This window comes from Zeugodacus cucurbitae, chromosome 2 (genome assembly GCF_028554725.1).
Source record: "Zeugodacus cucurbitae isolate PBARC_wt_2022May chromosome 2, idZeuCucr1.2, whole genome shotgun sequence".
Lineage (NCBI taxonomy): Eukaryota > Metazoa > Arthropoda > Insecta > Diptera > Tephritidae > Zeugodacus > Zeugodacus cucurbitae.
The window spans coordinates 54,421,259-54,439,042 of NC_071667.1; the positions used below are offsets into that span (position 1 = coordinate 54,421,259).

The 17,784-nt window shown below is 34.4% G+C and overlaps 4 protein-coding genes across 4 annotated transcripts; 3 read left to right on the top strand and 1 right to left on the bottom strand.

Moving 5' to 3' along the window:
• Nucleotide 1: 1 nt before the first annotated feature.
• LOC105209408 (cyclin-G-associated kinase) lies at nucleotides 2-8,369 on the top strand. The gene is made up of 12 exons (XM_011179794.3): nucleotides 2-395; nucleotides 816-1,052; nucleotides 1,118-1,248; nucleotides 1,324-1,449; nucleotides 1,517-1,742; nucleotides 1,805-2,915; nucleotides 2,978-3,360; nucleotides 3,436-3,759; nucleotides 3,849-4,102; nucleotides 4,167-4,730; nucleotides 4,794-4,955; nucleotides 5,016-8,369. Exons 1-12 carry the CDS (start codon nucleotides 206-208, stop codon nucleotides 5,124-5,126), a joined length of 3,819 nt encoding a protein of 1,272 aa, XP_011178096.1. The 5' UTR covers nucleotides 2-205; the 3' UTR covers nucleotides 5,127-8,369.
• LOC105209409 (protein HEXIM1) lies at nucleotides 8,208-11,356 on the top strand. The gene is made up of 3 exons (XM_011179795.3): nucleotides 8,208-8,374; nucleotides 9,914-10,594; nucleotides 10,657-11,356. Exons 1-3 carry the CDS (start codon nucleotides 8,353-8,355, stop codon nucleotides 11,229-11,231), a joined length of 1,278 nt encoding a protein of 425 aa, XP_011178097.1. The 5' UTR covers nucleotides 8,208-8,352; the 3' UTR covers nucleotides 11,232-11,356.
• A 1,627-nt stretch (nucleotides 11,357-12,983) lies between these two features.
• On the top strand, nucleotides 12,984-14,678 carry Coq2_0 (eukaryotic initiation factor 4A-III). The gene is made up of 3 exons (XM_011179796.3): nucleotides 12,984-13,263; nucleotides 13,336-13,894; nucleotides 13,964-14,678. Exons 1-3 carry the CDS (start codon nucleotides 13,122-13,124, stop codon nucleotides 14,469-14,471), a joined length of 1,209 nt encoding a protein of 402 aa, XP_011178098.1. The 5' UTR covers nucleotides 12,984-13,121; the 3' UTR covers nucleotides 14,472-14,678.
• Nucleotides 14,679-14,757: 79 nt separating this feature from the next.
• Nucleotides 14,758-16,856, bottom strand: Coq2_1 (4-hydroxybenzoate polyprenyltransferase, mitochondrial). Its single transcript, XM_011179797.3, has 4 exons — nucleotides 16,480-16,856; nucleotides 15,960-16,413; nucleotides 15,200-15,897; nucleotides 14,758-15,142 (listed from the first exon to the last, which is right to left on the bottom strand). Exons 2-4 carry the CDS (start codon nucleotides 16,384-16,386, stop codon nucleotides 14,918-14,920), a joined length of 1,350 nt encoding a protein of 449 aa, XP_011178099.2. The 5' UTR covers nucleotides 16,387-16,413; nucleotides 16,480-16,856; the 3' UTR covers nucleotides 14,758-14,917.
• Nucleotides 16,857-17,784: the final 928 nt, after the last annotated feature.

The window sequence follows — 17,784 nt, forward strand, 5'->3', positions numbered from 1 at the left end:
AATTAGATTTGATGTTTTTGTTGTTGCTGTGCTGTCATGGCGTAATTTTCGTTGTTCTGCTTAGAAAACACATACATATATTAAAAAATCAAAATTCCTGACTAATTCTTAAAAAACAAATAAGAAAGTGTAAATAAAGAGTGCTAAGCTAAAGGTGATCCATTATATTATTGTCTATTTGAACAAAAAGTTCAGATAGCATAAAATGAGTGAATTCTTTAAATCGGCAATGGGCTATTTTAATACAGCCCCAAATGCCAACGTTATTGGAGATACTGTGAATAGTAACCCTGGTACTGGTACTCCAGTAGCAAATATAACGACAAACGAGTTTTGTGGGCAAATTGTTGAAGTGGCAGGACATAAACTACGCGTGAAGCGGGTTATAGCAGAAGGTAAGCTTTGGAAATCTTTCTTAGTTTTAAATGTACTAGAAACTTTGCCACCTACTCACGCCTTTAATTATTCTAATTAGAATGAAAAATCAATAATTCAACGATATTTTACCAGATGAAATTTAAGTTATAAAACACACACTTTATTTATTAAAAATATAATTTAATTCATCCAAAAATGTGTATATTTTCACTTTGTATATATGCCTATCGAAAACTAATGCCACAAACATGAACATATAATGCCTTTGTTTTAATTGAGAGCATTTTTTTGAAAAAAATATTGTACTATAATATGTACGTTTGAACTCTCGCACTATTGTTATCTAAAGAAAATGCATATGTTTATTGTTATCAAAATTCACTCAGCAATTTTCAATAAATTATTCTGGTTATCATTTGCGGTTTACTTACTTGTAGGCGGATTTGCATTTGTATATGTGGCGCAAGATGTGCAGACTGGTAAAGAATACGCCCTCAAGCGTCTCATAGGAACTGATAAGCAAGCTTGCAATGCCATTATTAACGAAATTAACACACATAAACAACTTTCTGGACACCCAAATATTGTTGCATTTGTTGGTGCAGCATTTATAGACAAAACTACAGGACCTCAACAGCGCGCAGAATATTTACTACTAACGGAACTTTGCAATGGTAACAATTTAAAATTTAATCATTTTTAAAAAATTTATATTATAGTTGCTTTATTAAAAAATTAGGTGGTTCTCTAATTGACTGTCTGAATGTATCATTCGATCCAGCTTTAGTTTTGCGCATTTTTTATCAAGCATCACGTGCTGTGGCACATATGCACACACAGGCGCCACCCATAAGTCATCGGGATATTAAGGTGCTAATTTTGCTTATCAATGACTTTTTATACTTAATTAAATATTGATTAAATTATACCATTTATATATTGCAGATTGAGAACTTTCTTATCAGCAACGATAAACAACTAAAACTATGTGATTTTGGTTCAGCCACTAAGGAAACATATGCGCCAACCATTGATTGGGGAGCAAAACAACGTAATTTACTTGAGGATCAGGTACACAATTACTTTGTTGTTCATTTTGTATACTCAAACTTTTTTTTACTGAAATTTTAATTTTTAGTTAAGTTCTGTTACGACACCCATGTATCGCGCACCCGAAATGCTAGACACCTGGTCCAATTACGAAATTGGTATAAAAGTTGATATCTGGGCTTTGGGATGCATTCTATATGCTTTATGTTTTCAAAAACATCCTTTTGAAGATTCCGCAAAACTGCGTATTGTAAATGGAAATTATATTCTGCCTACTGATTCTCGTTTTCAATGTTTTCATGAAGTTATCAAAGGTCCGTAACAAAATACAATTTGCGATTATAAATAATATATATATTTTTTTGGCTGACTATAGGTTGTCTGAATGTAAATCCAGCGCATCGCTTTAATATATCGATGGTGCTAGAACGTTTGGCTGCTATTTCTGAAACGAAAAATTGGTCGCTCAAAGGTGCTCTTGAATTGCAGGGGAAACCCATAGAATCTCCACAGTCCAGAAGTCCGGTAAACGGCACAAATCCTGCAAATATTAGTGGTGGTAGTGCTTCAAGACCTCCTCCAAATACATCTAAAGTGGTTGAAGGAAGTAGCAAATCTAGTTTCTATATGGATGATCCTACAGATGCGCAGCCACAATCGCAACCGGCTAATAATCCTGCAAGCATGCATCCAGCTGGTAATGCCAGCAGCACATCAAATACTAGTTTGTTCTCGTCATTACGTGGTGGTGCTGGTAGTTTTCTGAAAAATCTTAAGGACACCTCATCAAAGGTAATGCAAACAATGCAGCAAACTATAGCGCGTACGGATTTAGACATCAGTTACATAACTTCACGTGTTTTGGTGATGCCTTGTCCATCGGAGGGCTTCGAATCGGCCTACAAAACTAATAACATCGAAGATGTACGTTTATCCATTGAAAGTCGGTTTCCACCGCAAAAAGTGAGCATTTACAATTTTGGCCCCAGCAACTGTCCACGTTTACCACCGCCAGTGCGCACTGTCGAAGTCGGTTCAATATATGCTTGTCCGCAAGCGCATTCGCCCAGTTTGCAAGGCATATATTCGGTTGTTGAAGACATGTATGGATTCTTAAAAGCCGATCCTAAATCGATAGTTATTGTACAAACGAGCGACTCAGGCGGTTGTTCCGCCGCTACAATAGCTGCCGCACTACTTATGTATGCAAACTTAATTAACGAGCCCGAGGATGCGGTTCAAGTGTTTGCTGTAAAGCGACACCCAATCAATCTGAGACCATCCGAGTTCCGTTACTTATATTATTTTGGCGATATCTTGCGTCCAACACCACTGTTACCACATTACAAAAGTATCAACTTGGTTTCATTGAGCTGCCAGCCAGTGCCACGCATGACAAAAGCCCGAGATGGTTGTCGGATTTACATGGAAGTCTACTGCAATGACCGACTCTTGCTAAGCACTTTGCAGGATTATGAGAAATTGAGGTGAGTTTGGGTTGTTTTCATATTTTTCTTTAAATTTATTGAAAAAAAAAAACATTATTTAGGTTATATATGTCCGGACCTGGCAAAATCACACTGCCCATTAATCTAACAGTCTGCGGCGATCTGATAATCGTGCTTTATCATGCACGCAACGCGCTCAAGGGTATGGTGCGTCCACAGAGTTTGAAGATAGGGCAATTTCAAATAAATACTGGTTTCATACCGGAACAAGAAACATTGATCACATTTTCATCGCACGATTTGGATGACTTGCCTGATGCCGATCAGGTGCCACCCGATTTCTCTGTTTCGCTTTCACTGACTTTCACGGACAACGAATGCCCGCCAAGCAGAAATCCCCCTTGGGTACCAGCCAAACCCAAACGCAACGCACAACATCTCTTCAGTTCACAGCTGGAGTTCGAAGAAATGGTGGATAATTTTGGTAATTTGACCCACTCAAAATTAAAAATAAATTGAATAACTTGATTTTCCTTCTTTATACCTCTGATACAAATAGTAACGAAGCCAACTTCCAATCAACAAGTGCCACCCCCAAGACCGCAACTTGCAACGCAAACTGTACAAAAACCAGTACGTCCCAATACGCCGCCTATTTTACCGGATGTTACTGAAATACGTCACGAGTATGTGCAACGTGTCCAACCGGAACCATCGCCACCAATAGATTTGCTTAATCTGAATCAGCCGCAACCACAGCTGCCGGCGCAAGATCCTCAGGCAACAGCTATGCCGTCAAGCGATGCCAGTTTTGATTTACTTGGTGCATTTGGTGATGACACCTCATCTGGTATTGGCTCTGCACCCATTCCTGATATCTTAGGTGAGAAATTTGATAGTTTTTAAATTCCAACGCTTATTTAAATTAATTGCATTTATTAAAATATGTATTTTGTGTGTGTGTATTTTTAGAAAACAATGTGCAGCCCACTTCAACTGCCGATTTAGATGATATATTCGGCTCGGTTGCCGCAACGGCACCAAAAATAAGTGTGGAATTCAATAGCTTTGGCGGAGGAGCACAGTCGCCACTCGCCGATACCGACGCAACAGCTGCCGCAAACACGTCCAGACCTAAAGTAACACCAACCGCGGCAACGGGCGCCTTCTTCGGTTCAGTACCAACGTTCAACACGAACAACAGCAAGGAACCGTCACCACAAAACGTTAGTGTAATCAAAAAGCAACAAATTTAAGCAATCGAGTATTAATTATGTGAATATTTTTTAGTCAAAAGATCCATTTGCTGACATTGCCAATTTGGCCTCCGGTCTCAATATCAACTTTAATCCGCACACGCTAGGCAGTAAATCAACAGGTGCTACACCAATCGGTACCAGTCCTTATACCACACAATTCTCTAGCCCAACACACAATACAAACAGCGTCCGAACACCACAGCCGTCGCAACCAACAACCACAGCCTCACCGAATCACATGAAATCACCAAGTGGCGTTGGTAATTTTGGTGCGTCATTTACAAGTGGCGCAGCATTCTCCACACCTTCGGGTCAAAATTCGAACCGCCCGTCGCCACAACCCACTGCAGCTGCGGCAGGCGCAAATATGCAATCGAACCGGCCCGATTATAGTCGCTCCAACTTCGACACTTCGAAACCCGCACAAGGCGCTGGTCCACAAACTAAAAATGCTGACATTTTTGCCGACATACTGGGTGAACAAGGTTATAAATTTGGTAGCAAAATGAATCAAGGACCTCGCTCCATTAACGAAATGCGTAAGGAAGATCTTATAAAGGAAATGGATCCGGAAAAGGTTAAAATTATGGAATGGGTAATAAGATTTCATTTACTTGAACAAAGTCATGATTATTAATTATACACATTTAATTTATAGACTGAAGGCAAGAAGAGCAACATACGTGCGCTGCTTTGTTCCATGCACACGGTGCTTTGGACTGACGCAAAATGGACCAAGTGTGAGATGTCTACACTCATAACGCCAGCCGATGTGAAAAAGTCTTATCGGCGCGCCTGCCTTGCAGTACATCCGGATAAGGTAAGCCGATTGTCACATTAAATAACGTTTAACACTACAAATATTTCGCATAAATTATAGCATAACGGCACGGAACATGAGAGTATAGCTAAATTAATATTTATGGAGTTGAACAACGCATGGACTGACTTTGAGAATGATGCCACACAGCAAAATTTATTCAACACGTAAAATGCATAATGCAAATTCATTGTCATCAAGGCTCGGCAAGCAAATCAATTCTTAGTTAATATAAAGAAATTTCATAGAAATTTTTAATTTACAATTGAGTATAAATATTTCCTTGAACTAGTTTTTAAATGACTGGTATACATACATGCATATACACATACATATATTTAAATGAATAGGAATCTTTAATTATAAGTTTCGAGTAATAATCTTATACCAATTGTATTCATATACATATATTTTGCAACAAGAATTCTAAAAACTAATAGCCAATGTTTATTTTTCAAATGGTCTGAACAATTTACTTAATTTCTCTACTAAGAAAATGCCTTAAATAGTTACTATTGTTATGAAATTATTATTTCACTTTTGATTTCAAATCAAATGGTTAAACTACTCAAAACTAGTGCTACTGAAAAGTTTAAAAAAAAAAAACTCATTTATTTTAAAATTGTGATTTGCACAAAAAAACATTGTATAAAAGAAATATTTTTAATTTTGTCAAACTGCTTAAAGAAAACAGTGAGAGTGAGAAAACCGGGTAACCATATGTATTTGTTGGAAAAAAAAAATTTTTTAAATATATAATTCATTTACATAAACGAATTGGTATTGTATGTAAAATGAATTTTTTATTTTTAATAATTGAAAAACTTGTTTTTTTTTTTAATTTAGTAATTTTCGCTTTAAATGTGAAATGATATGTGTTAATACTTTTTGAATGAAAGAGGAGTGTACTTTAAATATTTGACGCTTTTGGAACAACTGAAACCAGTTAAAAGTGTTAACAAGACATAATTGACTTTTTTGACACTTTTTTAAAATCAGTTTGTGAGCAATTATACCGTTAAGCAGTGCGACTAAAACCTGTAAGCGATTATCTCGCCTTCATTTATAAAACGCAAAATCATTTGATTTATTTATAACAGCTGAATTCGTGATGTGGTCAACATTTGCGACCACAAAAATAATTAAAATATTTGCAAATGCATAAGTTATTGGTAATTGTACGGTTATATATACTTATATATAATTAAATTTAAGTTTTTTCTTCCGTACAATAACTGAATATATGAAATATAAATTACTAGTATTTTTTTTTTTTAATTAAATAAGTATTAAATACAAATACATAAATAGGCTAGCGCTTTATATACTTTAAATTTAATGCAATCAAAAAATCTAAGTGCACCATTCCAAAATAATTACATATTCAATATAGGAATGAAAACGTTGCATATTTTGTCCGTGTGCAATTTGAAGTCTCTTATTATATTATAGCAACATACCTTAATAAGAACTTTCCTATATTTTTACTATTACTTATATTTACATAAAATCTGCATACAAAAACGGAAGTGATGAAAACGTATCCAATTATTTACAAAGAAATAAGGAAAAGAGGAAAAAGTTCAAATACATAATATACGTAATGTATGTATGTAAATTTTATTGAACATTTATGGTGACTGCTCACAAAATAGCCAATGCTCAGACACCCATATTTATGTATGTAGGATAGTTAGCATAAGTGTGAAGAAAGAAAATGCACATTTATAAGTTGTAAATGGCAAATGCAATCATATTAACTTGCTGCATACATATTACATATTTTTGTGGAGTTGTATTAAATGAAAAATGTATAAAATAAAATAAAAAACTGGAAAAATCGTATATTGTTGATATTTCATTACCCATATTTATGACATAGAACATAAAATATTACCCATGTGTCTTCGAAAGGACCGCCAGGATCAAGATCGGTTATAAAAATTGAACTAAAACTCAACTAAAGTTGTTAATAGTTATCGTTCTGAATGTGATTAAATCGATGACCCTTGTCATTTCTCAAGGAAGGAAAGTAGCCGAATTTATAGTGATTTCTGAACACATGAATGACGACAAGCGACGAGCAACATCTGTCAAATATTAAAATATACGCGGGGCATAAAACATGCCTCAAATATTATTGACGAATGCTGCCGATTTAACTGTCCTTGACCGGATAAGCATCCGGGTCCGTTCCTGTTACGTAAAACCGACTGTCGGGGAACGGTATACGACTGCCTATCGGCAAAAGTTACTTGCGAGACTTTTAACATACATACATACATATATTTTATGAATTTTGAAATAAATTTGTGTATATGGATACAAATTTACTACAATTTCCTATATCCTATATCTATGCCTAATTAAATTACAAGTTTTAAGCTGAAGGCCCATGCTCCCCAGCAGGACAGGCATAGTATTCTTAATCTTTTTGCTAAAAAAATAATAAATAAATAAACAATGTCAAGTAGTTTTGGTGAGTGGTGCCGAGTTAACAGATTCGCATATAAATTCGGATATGGTCCGGTTCCGTAGACACTACTACAGTATACAATCTATCTTCAGGGCTATCGAGCTCGCCGGAACAGCTGATACGTCACCAACTCAGGAGCTGTCAAATAACTTAAGGTATTTTACATAAATAACAAATCAAAGGTCTGTTGTTTCAATATAATAGAACAATGAAATATATAGAAGTGGGTTTATCTCAGTGTTATAAATATGAAAATACTGTAAAATTTTAATATTTAGTCATATATGTATACAACTCCTAATTCATTATCGAAAATGTTCGTAAAGGGTATACTATTTTGTAAATAAACATATTATTTAGCCAATGTTGTCGCTCTATGCAAAGAAGACTTTATCAAAGTTTTCCACCTTTGTCGCTTTGCAGTTGCCAGGGATGCAATCGATAGTATGAGAGTAAACTATTAATTTTTGCTCGTGCATACATTACATTTTTACTTCAATTTACTTCATTTTAATAATTTTTATATCAAAAATAATATTAGAAAACTTTGTAAAATTGCATAATTTGTGCTTAAATTTCACTTTTAACTGATTTTAAAAGCAACATAAGAACTGGAGATGAGAAACAGCCGCTTGCAACTACGCGCGACATTTTCGTACCATTTGTACAATTCGCAAATACTCCACTTTTAACGCTCCGTTGCATATTACTATTGTAACAAGAAAGACAGTTTAGTAGTCTTGGGGTGTTCTTCTTCAAGGCAAGTTTTATTATTGGGAAAATGGCGATAGGACTCAAATCGTTAAGAACTATTGCGGACATCTCGTGTATTATTGATAAAGAAAAAGAGTAAATTTCGAATATTTTTAAAGTGGAAAGTGATAAATAAATGTTGTAATTGTGATTTGGACAAATCTAAATATGGAAAATCTCGTTAATAAAGGTAAAAATAAATTTTGGACACAAACGCACAAAGCCACTCCTGCACTTAATCAAACGACAGAAGACGACTATTTAATTTTTTTCGTATTTCATTTTACTGCGTTTGTCGATTGGAGCTGGCTGCGGGTGTAGTTTTGTCGTGTTGCCAGCGTGTGGTCGCGCAGGTATTTTAGTTTTCAGGGTTTCGTGTTTAATTTTTGAAAACGCATTTAATTGAAAAATGCGTGTTCCAAAGTGATTTAAATGAGTAAATAATATTTATCTCACTATTTATTTTAATATCTCAAATTATATATTTTAATTTGTATTTTATGACATATTACAATTAATATGACCGATTATTAGTCGGTTCCTATGTATATACATATGTACATTTGTATGTAATTTGTACTTTCGAACTTATGGCACAAAAAAGGTTAACGTGTATCTTATATGTAAAGTATTTAAATGAATTAACTTAAAAATATTTGTTAACTTAAAGATATACGATTACTATGTGCTTTGTATGTTCATATTGTTTTTATTTCCTGCATTCATACAATATTGTAATAGTAATTACAATTGGGTATGCATTTTCTTACAAGACTGGAAATAAATAATTTTCGGTACACATTTGTATGTGTACTTATTTTTATAATTTATAAAAAAATTATATTTATAACAAATATAATTTTCTAAAAAACATTGTTTCAAACATAAAGAGCAAAATATCACTACCGGTATATTTAGTACCTTAGTTAATTCATATGCTTCCTGCTTAAATATATCTATGAGAAGTTGTTGTTGTTGTTGTAGTAACGATTATCTATCCCTGCCGGAACCGAAAGCTTAAATCCTGTTGTCGTCGAGGTCATCTAACGGGAGGCCCAGGAAACATTCTGTTTCGTTGTGGTTGGACCAAAGGGAAAGGGGTGTTAGGTGAGTAGGGTTCGTAGGTCATGCAGAAAGGTGGTTAGTGTCATGGGGGGACTCATTGCATGCAGGACATGTATTTTGTATGAGGGGTTCAATCTAAACAAGTAGGAGTTTAACCTGCTACAATATCCATAACGAAGTTGCGCAAGGGTCACTTTGGTTTCACGCGGCAACTCGAGCTCTTCGTCAGCTAAAGGTGGTGGTTTGGTTCCAAGTACGCCATTCACTGGAAGGGAGTCAAGGAAGGTGTTAATAGTTACACTGTGAATGGCGTTAACCAGGATAGATGGCGTTAAGGAGCTTGAGAAGTATTAGATTCCCTAAAGTCAATGGTTTTAATATACATACATATGTACATATTCGTATTTATGTATGAACATATTATATTAGGAATATTTGATATTAACAAATAAAATCTTACTTCCAATTCTTAATTCAATGAATCTTGCTGTTAGTCTATCTGAATATCCGATAGACTGGATGATATGAAACAAATATATATTGTGGATTACTAATATAATATGTATGTGTACCTTGCTTTTTGAAAAAAAAAAACCTGCATAATAATATATTCTAAACTGCTTCAACAAACTTATCAATTAAATAATAACTCTTTCACTTTCAGATAACTTTGCGCAAGAGAATCAGAAAGATTCTGTAAATTTGGAATGTGTTGATGTCAATGCATTAGGCGGAAATGCTAGCGCAACTTCACCTAACAATCATGTTTCGGAGCAGCAGCAGCTGCAAAATCAACCACAAAAGACCAAACGCAAACATCGGAGGGGCAAGCCAAAGCCCAAAAATGCAAACAAACCATACAAAAATTGGAAATTTCAGGTACCGCGACAAAATTTCAATGGATGTGGTGGTGGTATGAACAACAGGAATGGAGCACGACCAAAGATCTTGCGATCACGGTCATTGGTGCCATACAATACGAATAAATTTCTTATGGAAGAGCATTTGGCGGAAGTGCCAAGTTCGCTGCTAACACCCTCTGGTCGTACACGCGATTCAAGCTTTTCTGTCGATTCGGAAGATAATTACTTCTTCTCATTGCCAGAAGATGAGGAGGAATTTCTAACAAAGGAGTTTGCTAATGTCTATGAAAAAGCTCGAGTTGAACGATTGGAAAATTTGACTAAACAGCAACTAATAGAGGAATGTTTACAAATTGAGGATCGATACTCATCAGATCAAGGACGTCAGCAACAATTAAATGCACAACGTATTAGTTCAGAATATATGTCGAAAATACGAATTTTGGAGGAAAAAGTACGAGAACTTTCACGTGAAAATTATAGTAAGTATTCGAAGTTACTTCTTCTTAAATAACAAATTTTAATTATAATTATTTACTTTTAGATTTACGTTGTCAATTAATGCGTTCGGCGGCAATGGCCGTGGCGGCTTCACCTCCCTCTGCTGCACCACCAACGGGAGCTGCTTGTCAACCCACACCAATGGACTCTTCTAGTGTTGATAGTGAAAGTGACAGTTCTAGTTCTTCCTCTTCTTCGTCTTCGTCCAACAAAAGTGCAGGAGTGCAACGTAATAACAATGTACGACAAAGACGATTTCGACGAAGCTGTTCTTCACGTAGTTCCTTAAGTGATTATCGAGCTTCTAATGAAAACGATCCTATGGAAAGTGATGAAGGAGATAATATAGTGGCAGGTGCTAATCTTGCTGATGTAAATGCCGAAAATAAATCTGTACCAGCTTTGGCAAATTTTAATTGTGAAGGACGCCAATCAATTGCAAACGATGAAAACATTATTGGTGATGCAGAAATGGAGGATGACTTCCCATCATTTTCTCCTATTTTAGAGAGCGTAGATACTGCGGTACAACCTTTAGAGGATGCAAAAACAGCTGCTTTAGAAGCACCTTCGTATAACAAAATTGGGGAAGCAGCCGATAGCGCCGAGCACAATTGAACATAATATCGCGAATATAAGTATTTATCTTTTTCATATTTTGCCGTACTATCTAATTTTCCAAAAATCTAAAACATGACATTTATTCGCAGTAATTTTTTTTAATGAATCTTTCAAACATAAAGTGAACCAAACAGTGTCTAAATTAAGAAAATAAAATTATTTAGTATACCACGCTTATCATGTTTATGAGGATAAATATAATTGTTCCAAAGATAATTCACTATTTTTTCCAACCTCTAAAATTTCTGAAAAGTCTACAAATGCGTATTGAGTACTAAAAGAATTTCTGTTGACGATTATTAATTTCCATTTCGGCTGGAGACTTAAGTGAAAGGTTTAAAAGAAATTAATTAATAGCTAACCACTTCGTTTGAAGTTTACTTAATTCTTTTTTTTTTTGTGTGTGTTGCTCTAAAGCAATTAAACATTTAATCTAAGTGGAACAATTATTCGACTTCTCGTAAAAACAAAATAATTATGATTAATACTTTTGGCATATGTTTATTTGGTTTTTAATGTTAACAAGCAGGTGTGGACATCTTATTAATCAATTTTATGCATTTTTAGTTTTAGAAAGTGCATTTATTATTTAAATTACGAATTTTCTTTGCCTCATGCATACATACATATATAAACTTATAGAACATTAAGATGTGAACTTGCGTTGGTAAATTTATTAACATTTTGTAGACATTAACTAAAATAAAAGTCTTATCCTTTTGTACACAACCCAAACGCAAATTTGGAAGCGTACACATTTTTTGTACAAATTGTTTTAATACATTACATTTATTTATTAGTCACTTGTCGCAATGCTCGAACATTTTTGGTAATCATAAATATATAGTACATATAAAAATACCAAACTTGTGATATTTTCGTGTGTAACTTTTAATAAAAAATTTAGAAAAAATCAACCTTTTTGGCATATAAAAATTGAAAAATAAAAAAATAAACAAAAATTATGGGTATATTTCGGACATGCATTAACATTTTAATTAGCCTTAGTATATTAAATTTCTCAAAAACCAAACAATTATACTAATTTTAAAGAAAATATTAAGACAAGACTCCTACTATTTGTATTTGACATACAGAATTGTGCATATGGTGATTAGTTGAGAAGTGTGTATGTCTGTAAATAGAAATGTGTTGCAACACGCACTGTGTCAATCACTATCAAACTATCTTGTGTACTTTAAAAGCAAATGTTTAAAAAGATTATTTTCTTTTTAAGTATTAGTTTGTAAAGACAAATTTGTATATACATAATAAATGCAAATTTTGTAATTCCCATATATACATTAATATTTTACGTTATTATTAATATATTATTATATATACTTACATACATATATAGTTTGTAGAAACTTATTTTTTGAGAAAATAAAGTTATTTAAAAAAGCTTGAAAGTTGAAACTTGCTAAAAAAGTCTCTTAAATTCATATGTTATTTTGGATTTTCAAAGATAAGCTTTCCACAAAAGGATTTATTTACCATAAAGTGCTCTTTATCGAGGTCGTTTAAATAAATGACACTGATTTAAAAGACAATATGTACTATATGGTTATTACGCAAATATCTGCTTACCTTTTTTATTTTCAACATTTTTAAATGTGTTTTTTGTTTCTACCTGAAATACGATATAAACGTAGTACCGTGAATTTTCATGCTGTCGTTTTGCTATGCATACACCATAATCATGAGCAACCCTGCGTGAGAAATGTTTATAAACGAGTACGAAATAGAACGAGATGTCATAAAGAAGGAAAACGTCAAAAACGAAGCATCGTCCGCATTTTTACATTTTGAGCTGAGTGAAAATTTTCGCATTTAATAAATAATTTATATTCATAACTTCGTTGATAACCAAAATATTCTCACAATATGGATAAGATAACACGAAAAAATGTGCCAGCAGAAGATTTATCTAATGTGGAGTTCGAGACGAGCGAAGATGTAGAGGTAGTGCCAACTTTCAATGCTATGAACCTCAAGGAGGAGCTGCTGCGTGGTATTTATGCTTACGGTAAGTAGCATGTGGAGAAAGTTAAAAAATAAAAAAAATATACTAATTTAATTTTTTTTCATAAATATTTAGGTTTTGAAAAACCTTCTGCAATCCAACAACGTAGTATAAAACCCATCGTAAAAGGTCGTGATGTTATAGCACAAGCTCAATCTGGTACCGGTAAGACGGCAACATTTTCAATCTCCATTCTTCAAAGTTTGGATACTACATTGCGTGAAACACAAGTGTTGTGTTTATCACCAACTCGCGAATTAGCAGTTCAAATCCAAAAAGTCATACTTGCTTTAGGAGATTTTATGAATGTACAGTGTCACGTATGCATTGGTGGTACCAACTTGGGTGAGGATATACGTAAACTTGATTATGGTCAACATATAGTGAGTGGAACACCTGGTCGTGTATTTGATATGATTAAGCGACGAGTGTTAAGAACCCGAGCAATCAAAATGCTGGTTCTCGATGAAGCAGATGAAATGTTGAACAAAGGTTTCAAAGAACAAATTTATGATGTTTATCGTTATTTACCACCAGCAACACAAGTTGTTTTAATATCAGCCACATTACCACACGAAATACTCGAAATGACTTCGAAATTCATGACAGACCCAATACGCATCCTTGTAAAACGGTGAGTTACATTAATTTCAACTGATTTTCATAAATTGCTTTATAAATATATCTTTTTTGTATATTATAGTGATGAATTGACATTGGAAGGCATTAAGCAGTTTTTCGTTGCCGTCGAACGAGAAGAATGGAAATTCGATACACTTTGCGATCTCTATGATACACTAACAATCACACAAGCCGTTATTTTCTGCAATACCAAACGTAAGGTGGACTGGCTAACGGAAAAAATGCGTGAAGCAAATTTTACTGTAAGCTCAATGCATGGCGATATGCCTCAGAAGGAACGTGATGAAATCATGAAAGAGTTCCGCGCTGGTCAATCTCGTGTACTCATCACGACCGACGTGTGGGCGCGTGGCATTGATGTGCAACAAGTTTCATTGGTCATTAATTATGATCTACCAAATAATCGTGAATTGTACATACATCGTATTGGCCGTTCCGGTCGTTTTGGACGTAAGGGTGTTGCAATTAATTTCGTTAAATCCGACGATATACGTATTCTACGTGATATTGAACAATATTATTCCACACAAATTGATGAAATGCCTATGAATGTGGCTGATTTAATTTAATTTAAAAATATTAGAATTAATTCTCAAAATGATTTGTGAAAGTCGAACCAAATTGCACCGGAACTTAGTAATTAAGTATTTGGTTGAGAACAAACCAACTCTTGCAAATAAATTATTTTAACATTTTAAATAAATATATAACTTACATATTCACTATATATGCAGTTAACAAAGATTTGAATAAAATAATTTCAAGACAAACTATAACTGCTGTTTCGTATCACAGGCTAAATAATTTTTGTAATTCACAAGTTTCTGTAACATAATCCCACTTAATAATGCGTAGTTAAAATGTAATTTCATTGTTACTACTCCATATTTATTGAGCATCTATTATATTTAAATTAATTTAAATTACGTTATCCTTTGGTTTATCGAAAAGCCACTTATAGTTGTACTCATCAATAGGCTAGATGTTTTAACTGTATAAATCGGTGAACGATCTTTTACGTTAATACCTCCGGTTTAGCGGGTATATTTACGAGGTTACTTGCAGGTTGCATTTGTGGGAACGCATTGTTGCCACTGGCTATAGGTCCGTTATCCGTTTTCTCTTTTGGTTTTAAAAGTGTCCCCAAAACAATACCAAGGAATAAAATTAATCCTACTTGGTGATTCGAGAAGAATTTTTTCGCACAGTCCGTGGGATTATCAATGTTTAGTGAATATATCTAAAAAAAATTTAAAAAATTGTAATAATTACATATTGTGATTATGTGGGAAGTTACCTGTTGCACTAAATGGGCGCCCACCACACCGACTGCTGCATAGTATGCAACTGTTTGATCGGTAGCCACACCAGCTAGTGTTAGTCCTGAGAGCATAGCTGCTGTAAATCCAGATAGCCATATTTTAGTGTTCTCGCCAAATCGTAAAGCTGTTGACTTCACGCCGATTTGCATGTCGTCGAACTTGTCTTGATGCGCGTATATAGTATCATATACAATTGTCCAACAAATACCAGATAGATATAATGGTAAACAAGCTTCCCAATTGACAACGCCTTGAGTTGCGCACCAACCTAAAAGCGCGCCCCAATTAAAGGCCATACCAAGCACTAGTTGAGGCCAGTAAGTTACTCGTTTCATTAGCGGATACGTTATGACTAAGCCCAATGAACTTGCTCCTAATACTATTGATTGCCAGTTTAGTTGTAGTAATACTAACAGACCCAAACTCAATTGAGCCGATAAAAACACAATAGCATCGAATTGTGTCACTTCACCCGAAGCCAATGGCCGAGTGCGTGTACGCTCCACTTTTGCGTCAATATCTTTGTCCCAGAGGTCATTAATGGTACAACCGGCACCGCGCATTATTAATGCGCCTGTTGCAAAAAGGCCTAACATTTTCCAATCAGGCCAACAACCGGCATTTGCGCTAAGCGCGATACTCCATGCACAGGGCCAGAATAACAAGTATGTTCCTGCATGACAAATAATGACATTAAACAATTTTTATACAAACAAATACAAATGATTTACTCACCTATGGGTCGATCCAAACGCATTAAACGGCAATATGGTGAAAAAGCTTCCTTTATGTTTTTCTTTAACTCATATGATTTGGTGATATTACTTTCAGGCTCATGGCTGGAGGAGATCGCCTGAGATACGGACACCTTTGGCAATTGGTTTTTGCCTTCATTACTTGCATATCTCTTTGTAGTCGCGTATAGAGCACAACTTGAACTTTGTGTTTCTAATTTGCAGTTAAAATTACTGCAATATGGTGTATTGACGAAGAGTTGTGTAGGCACTTTCGTGAAATGATTTCGACCAGTAACACCTATATGCATTTTCTTACTATTTATAGTACATATCCTTTCATCCAAGCACATTTGTGGCGTTGTACATATAAATGTTTGAAATCTCACATTGTTTTGTAAATATTGTATTTTGCGTAGCAATGACATGTTGATTTGTTGAGGCGGGTATTAAAACTGCAAATGTTAAATAGTTAATTTCCGGTTTGCACTACAAAAATCGTTTGAATATGATTAAATAACCTCTCAGAGAATGGCAAGATTTGGTTAAAATGCAAGCTTGACCCCTATCTTCTATACACTATTTTTTGTACTTTTTATAGCTTTAGTATTTTTAAAACTCGATTATAATCGCATGCAAACGCTCTCTTCCACTGCTTCAGTTGACTTCGTCATTTGTTTCGTAACCTTGAATATCGATTGTAATTATTTTCAGCTAATGCATTGGAATACGTGAAAATGAACCGGCTTTTTAATCACAGTTTGCCTTTTTGCTGTCGATGGTTTTTATGAGATCTTTTAGAAAAATAACTTTGTTTTATTTTATTCAACCACATTCTAGTGTGAAGATAACACACAAAAACATACGACCGCTAACATGCTTTTGACACTTTGCCTAATCACATTTCTTAGGGGTGGTGTAGGTGTTGCCAACTTTTCATAATATCAAAATTTAATGCGTCGACGATATATTAAAATAATTTTGGTATTATGTTCTTTAACAGCCTAGGAATTACTAAAGTCGGTACTGGTTGAAAAATCGACGGATGGTTGGAAGATTCAAGTAAATTGTACCTTATGGAGAAATACGCATTGTTGTTGTTGTAACGGCAGGAAACATTGCCAACGTTTATGGAGGTTGCTGACGATTTGACATTCCTCATCCGGACACAAACCGGATCCATTCTGTTTACTGTTATATTCTGGAAAAGGGGTAGAGTATTTGAGCTTTGATTAGATTATCTACATATAATTTTTTGTGATAATCATTTGAGCCTTTATTCCATATGTCTAATGCAGACATAAAACTTTACGATTCAGCCTAAAATAAACAAGATCTTTTTTTACCATCAGTTCCAGTTCCACTCCATTAGCTAATTGGCACGTTTTTTACATTTGAAGGTCATCATTACATCAGAGTTAAAAACTATTTTTCCATTCGTTTCGTTTTCGTTTTCCTAGAAATTAGAAGAAACATAAAATTTCTTCCAGATAATATCCGTTCTTAATACATTTATAAAAACTAATTGAGTGAATATAACAAAATAAGCCGCTAACTTCTTTCAACAAGTTGTTAGCTATATACATACATATGTGCCTTCACAACAATTATGGACAATTTATAGGCAACATAAGAACTTTTTAGCGTCCATAATATATAACCCGATCCACAAACCTCCTCAAACGGTTCACCATGTGAGCTTCACCTCATTTTGCACACTTCTCCTAGCCGAAAGAAGTTAACTTCTTGAAAATGAACACCTTTGCGCACGATACCACTTTTTTTCTTCTACCAATATTTTTGCACACGTCCACCCAATGGCCAGT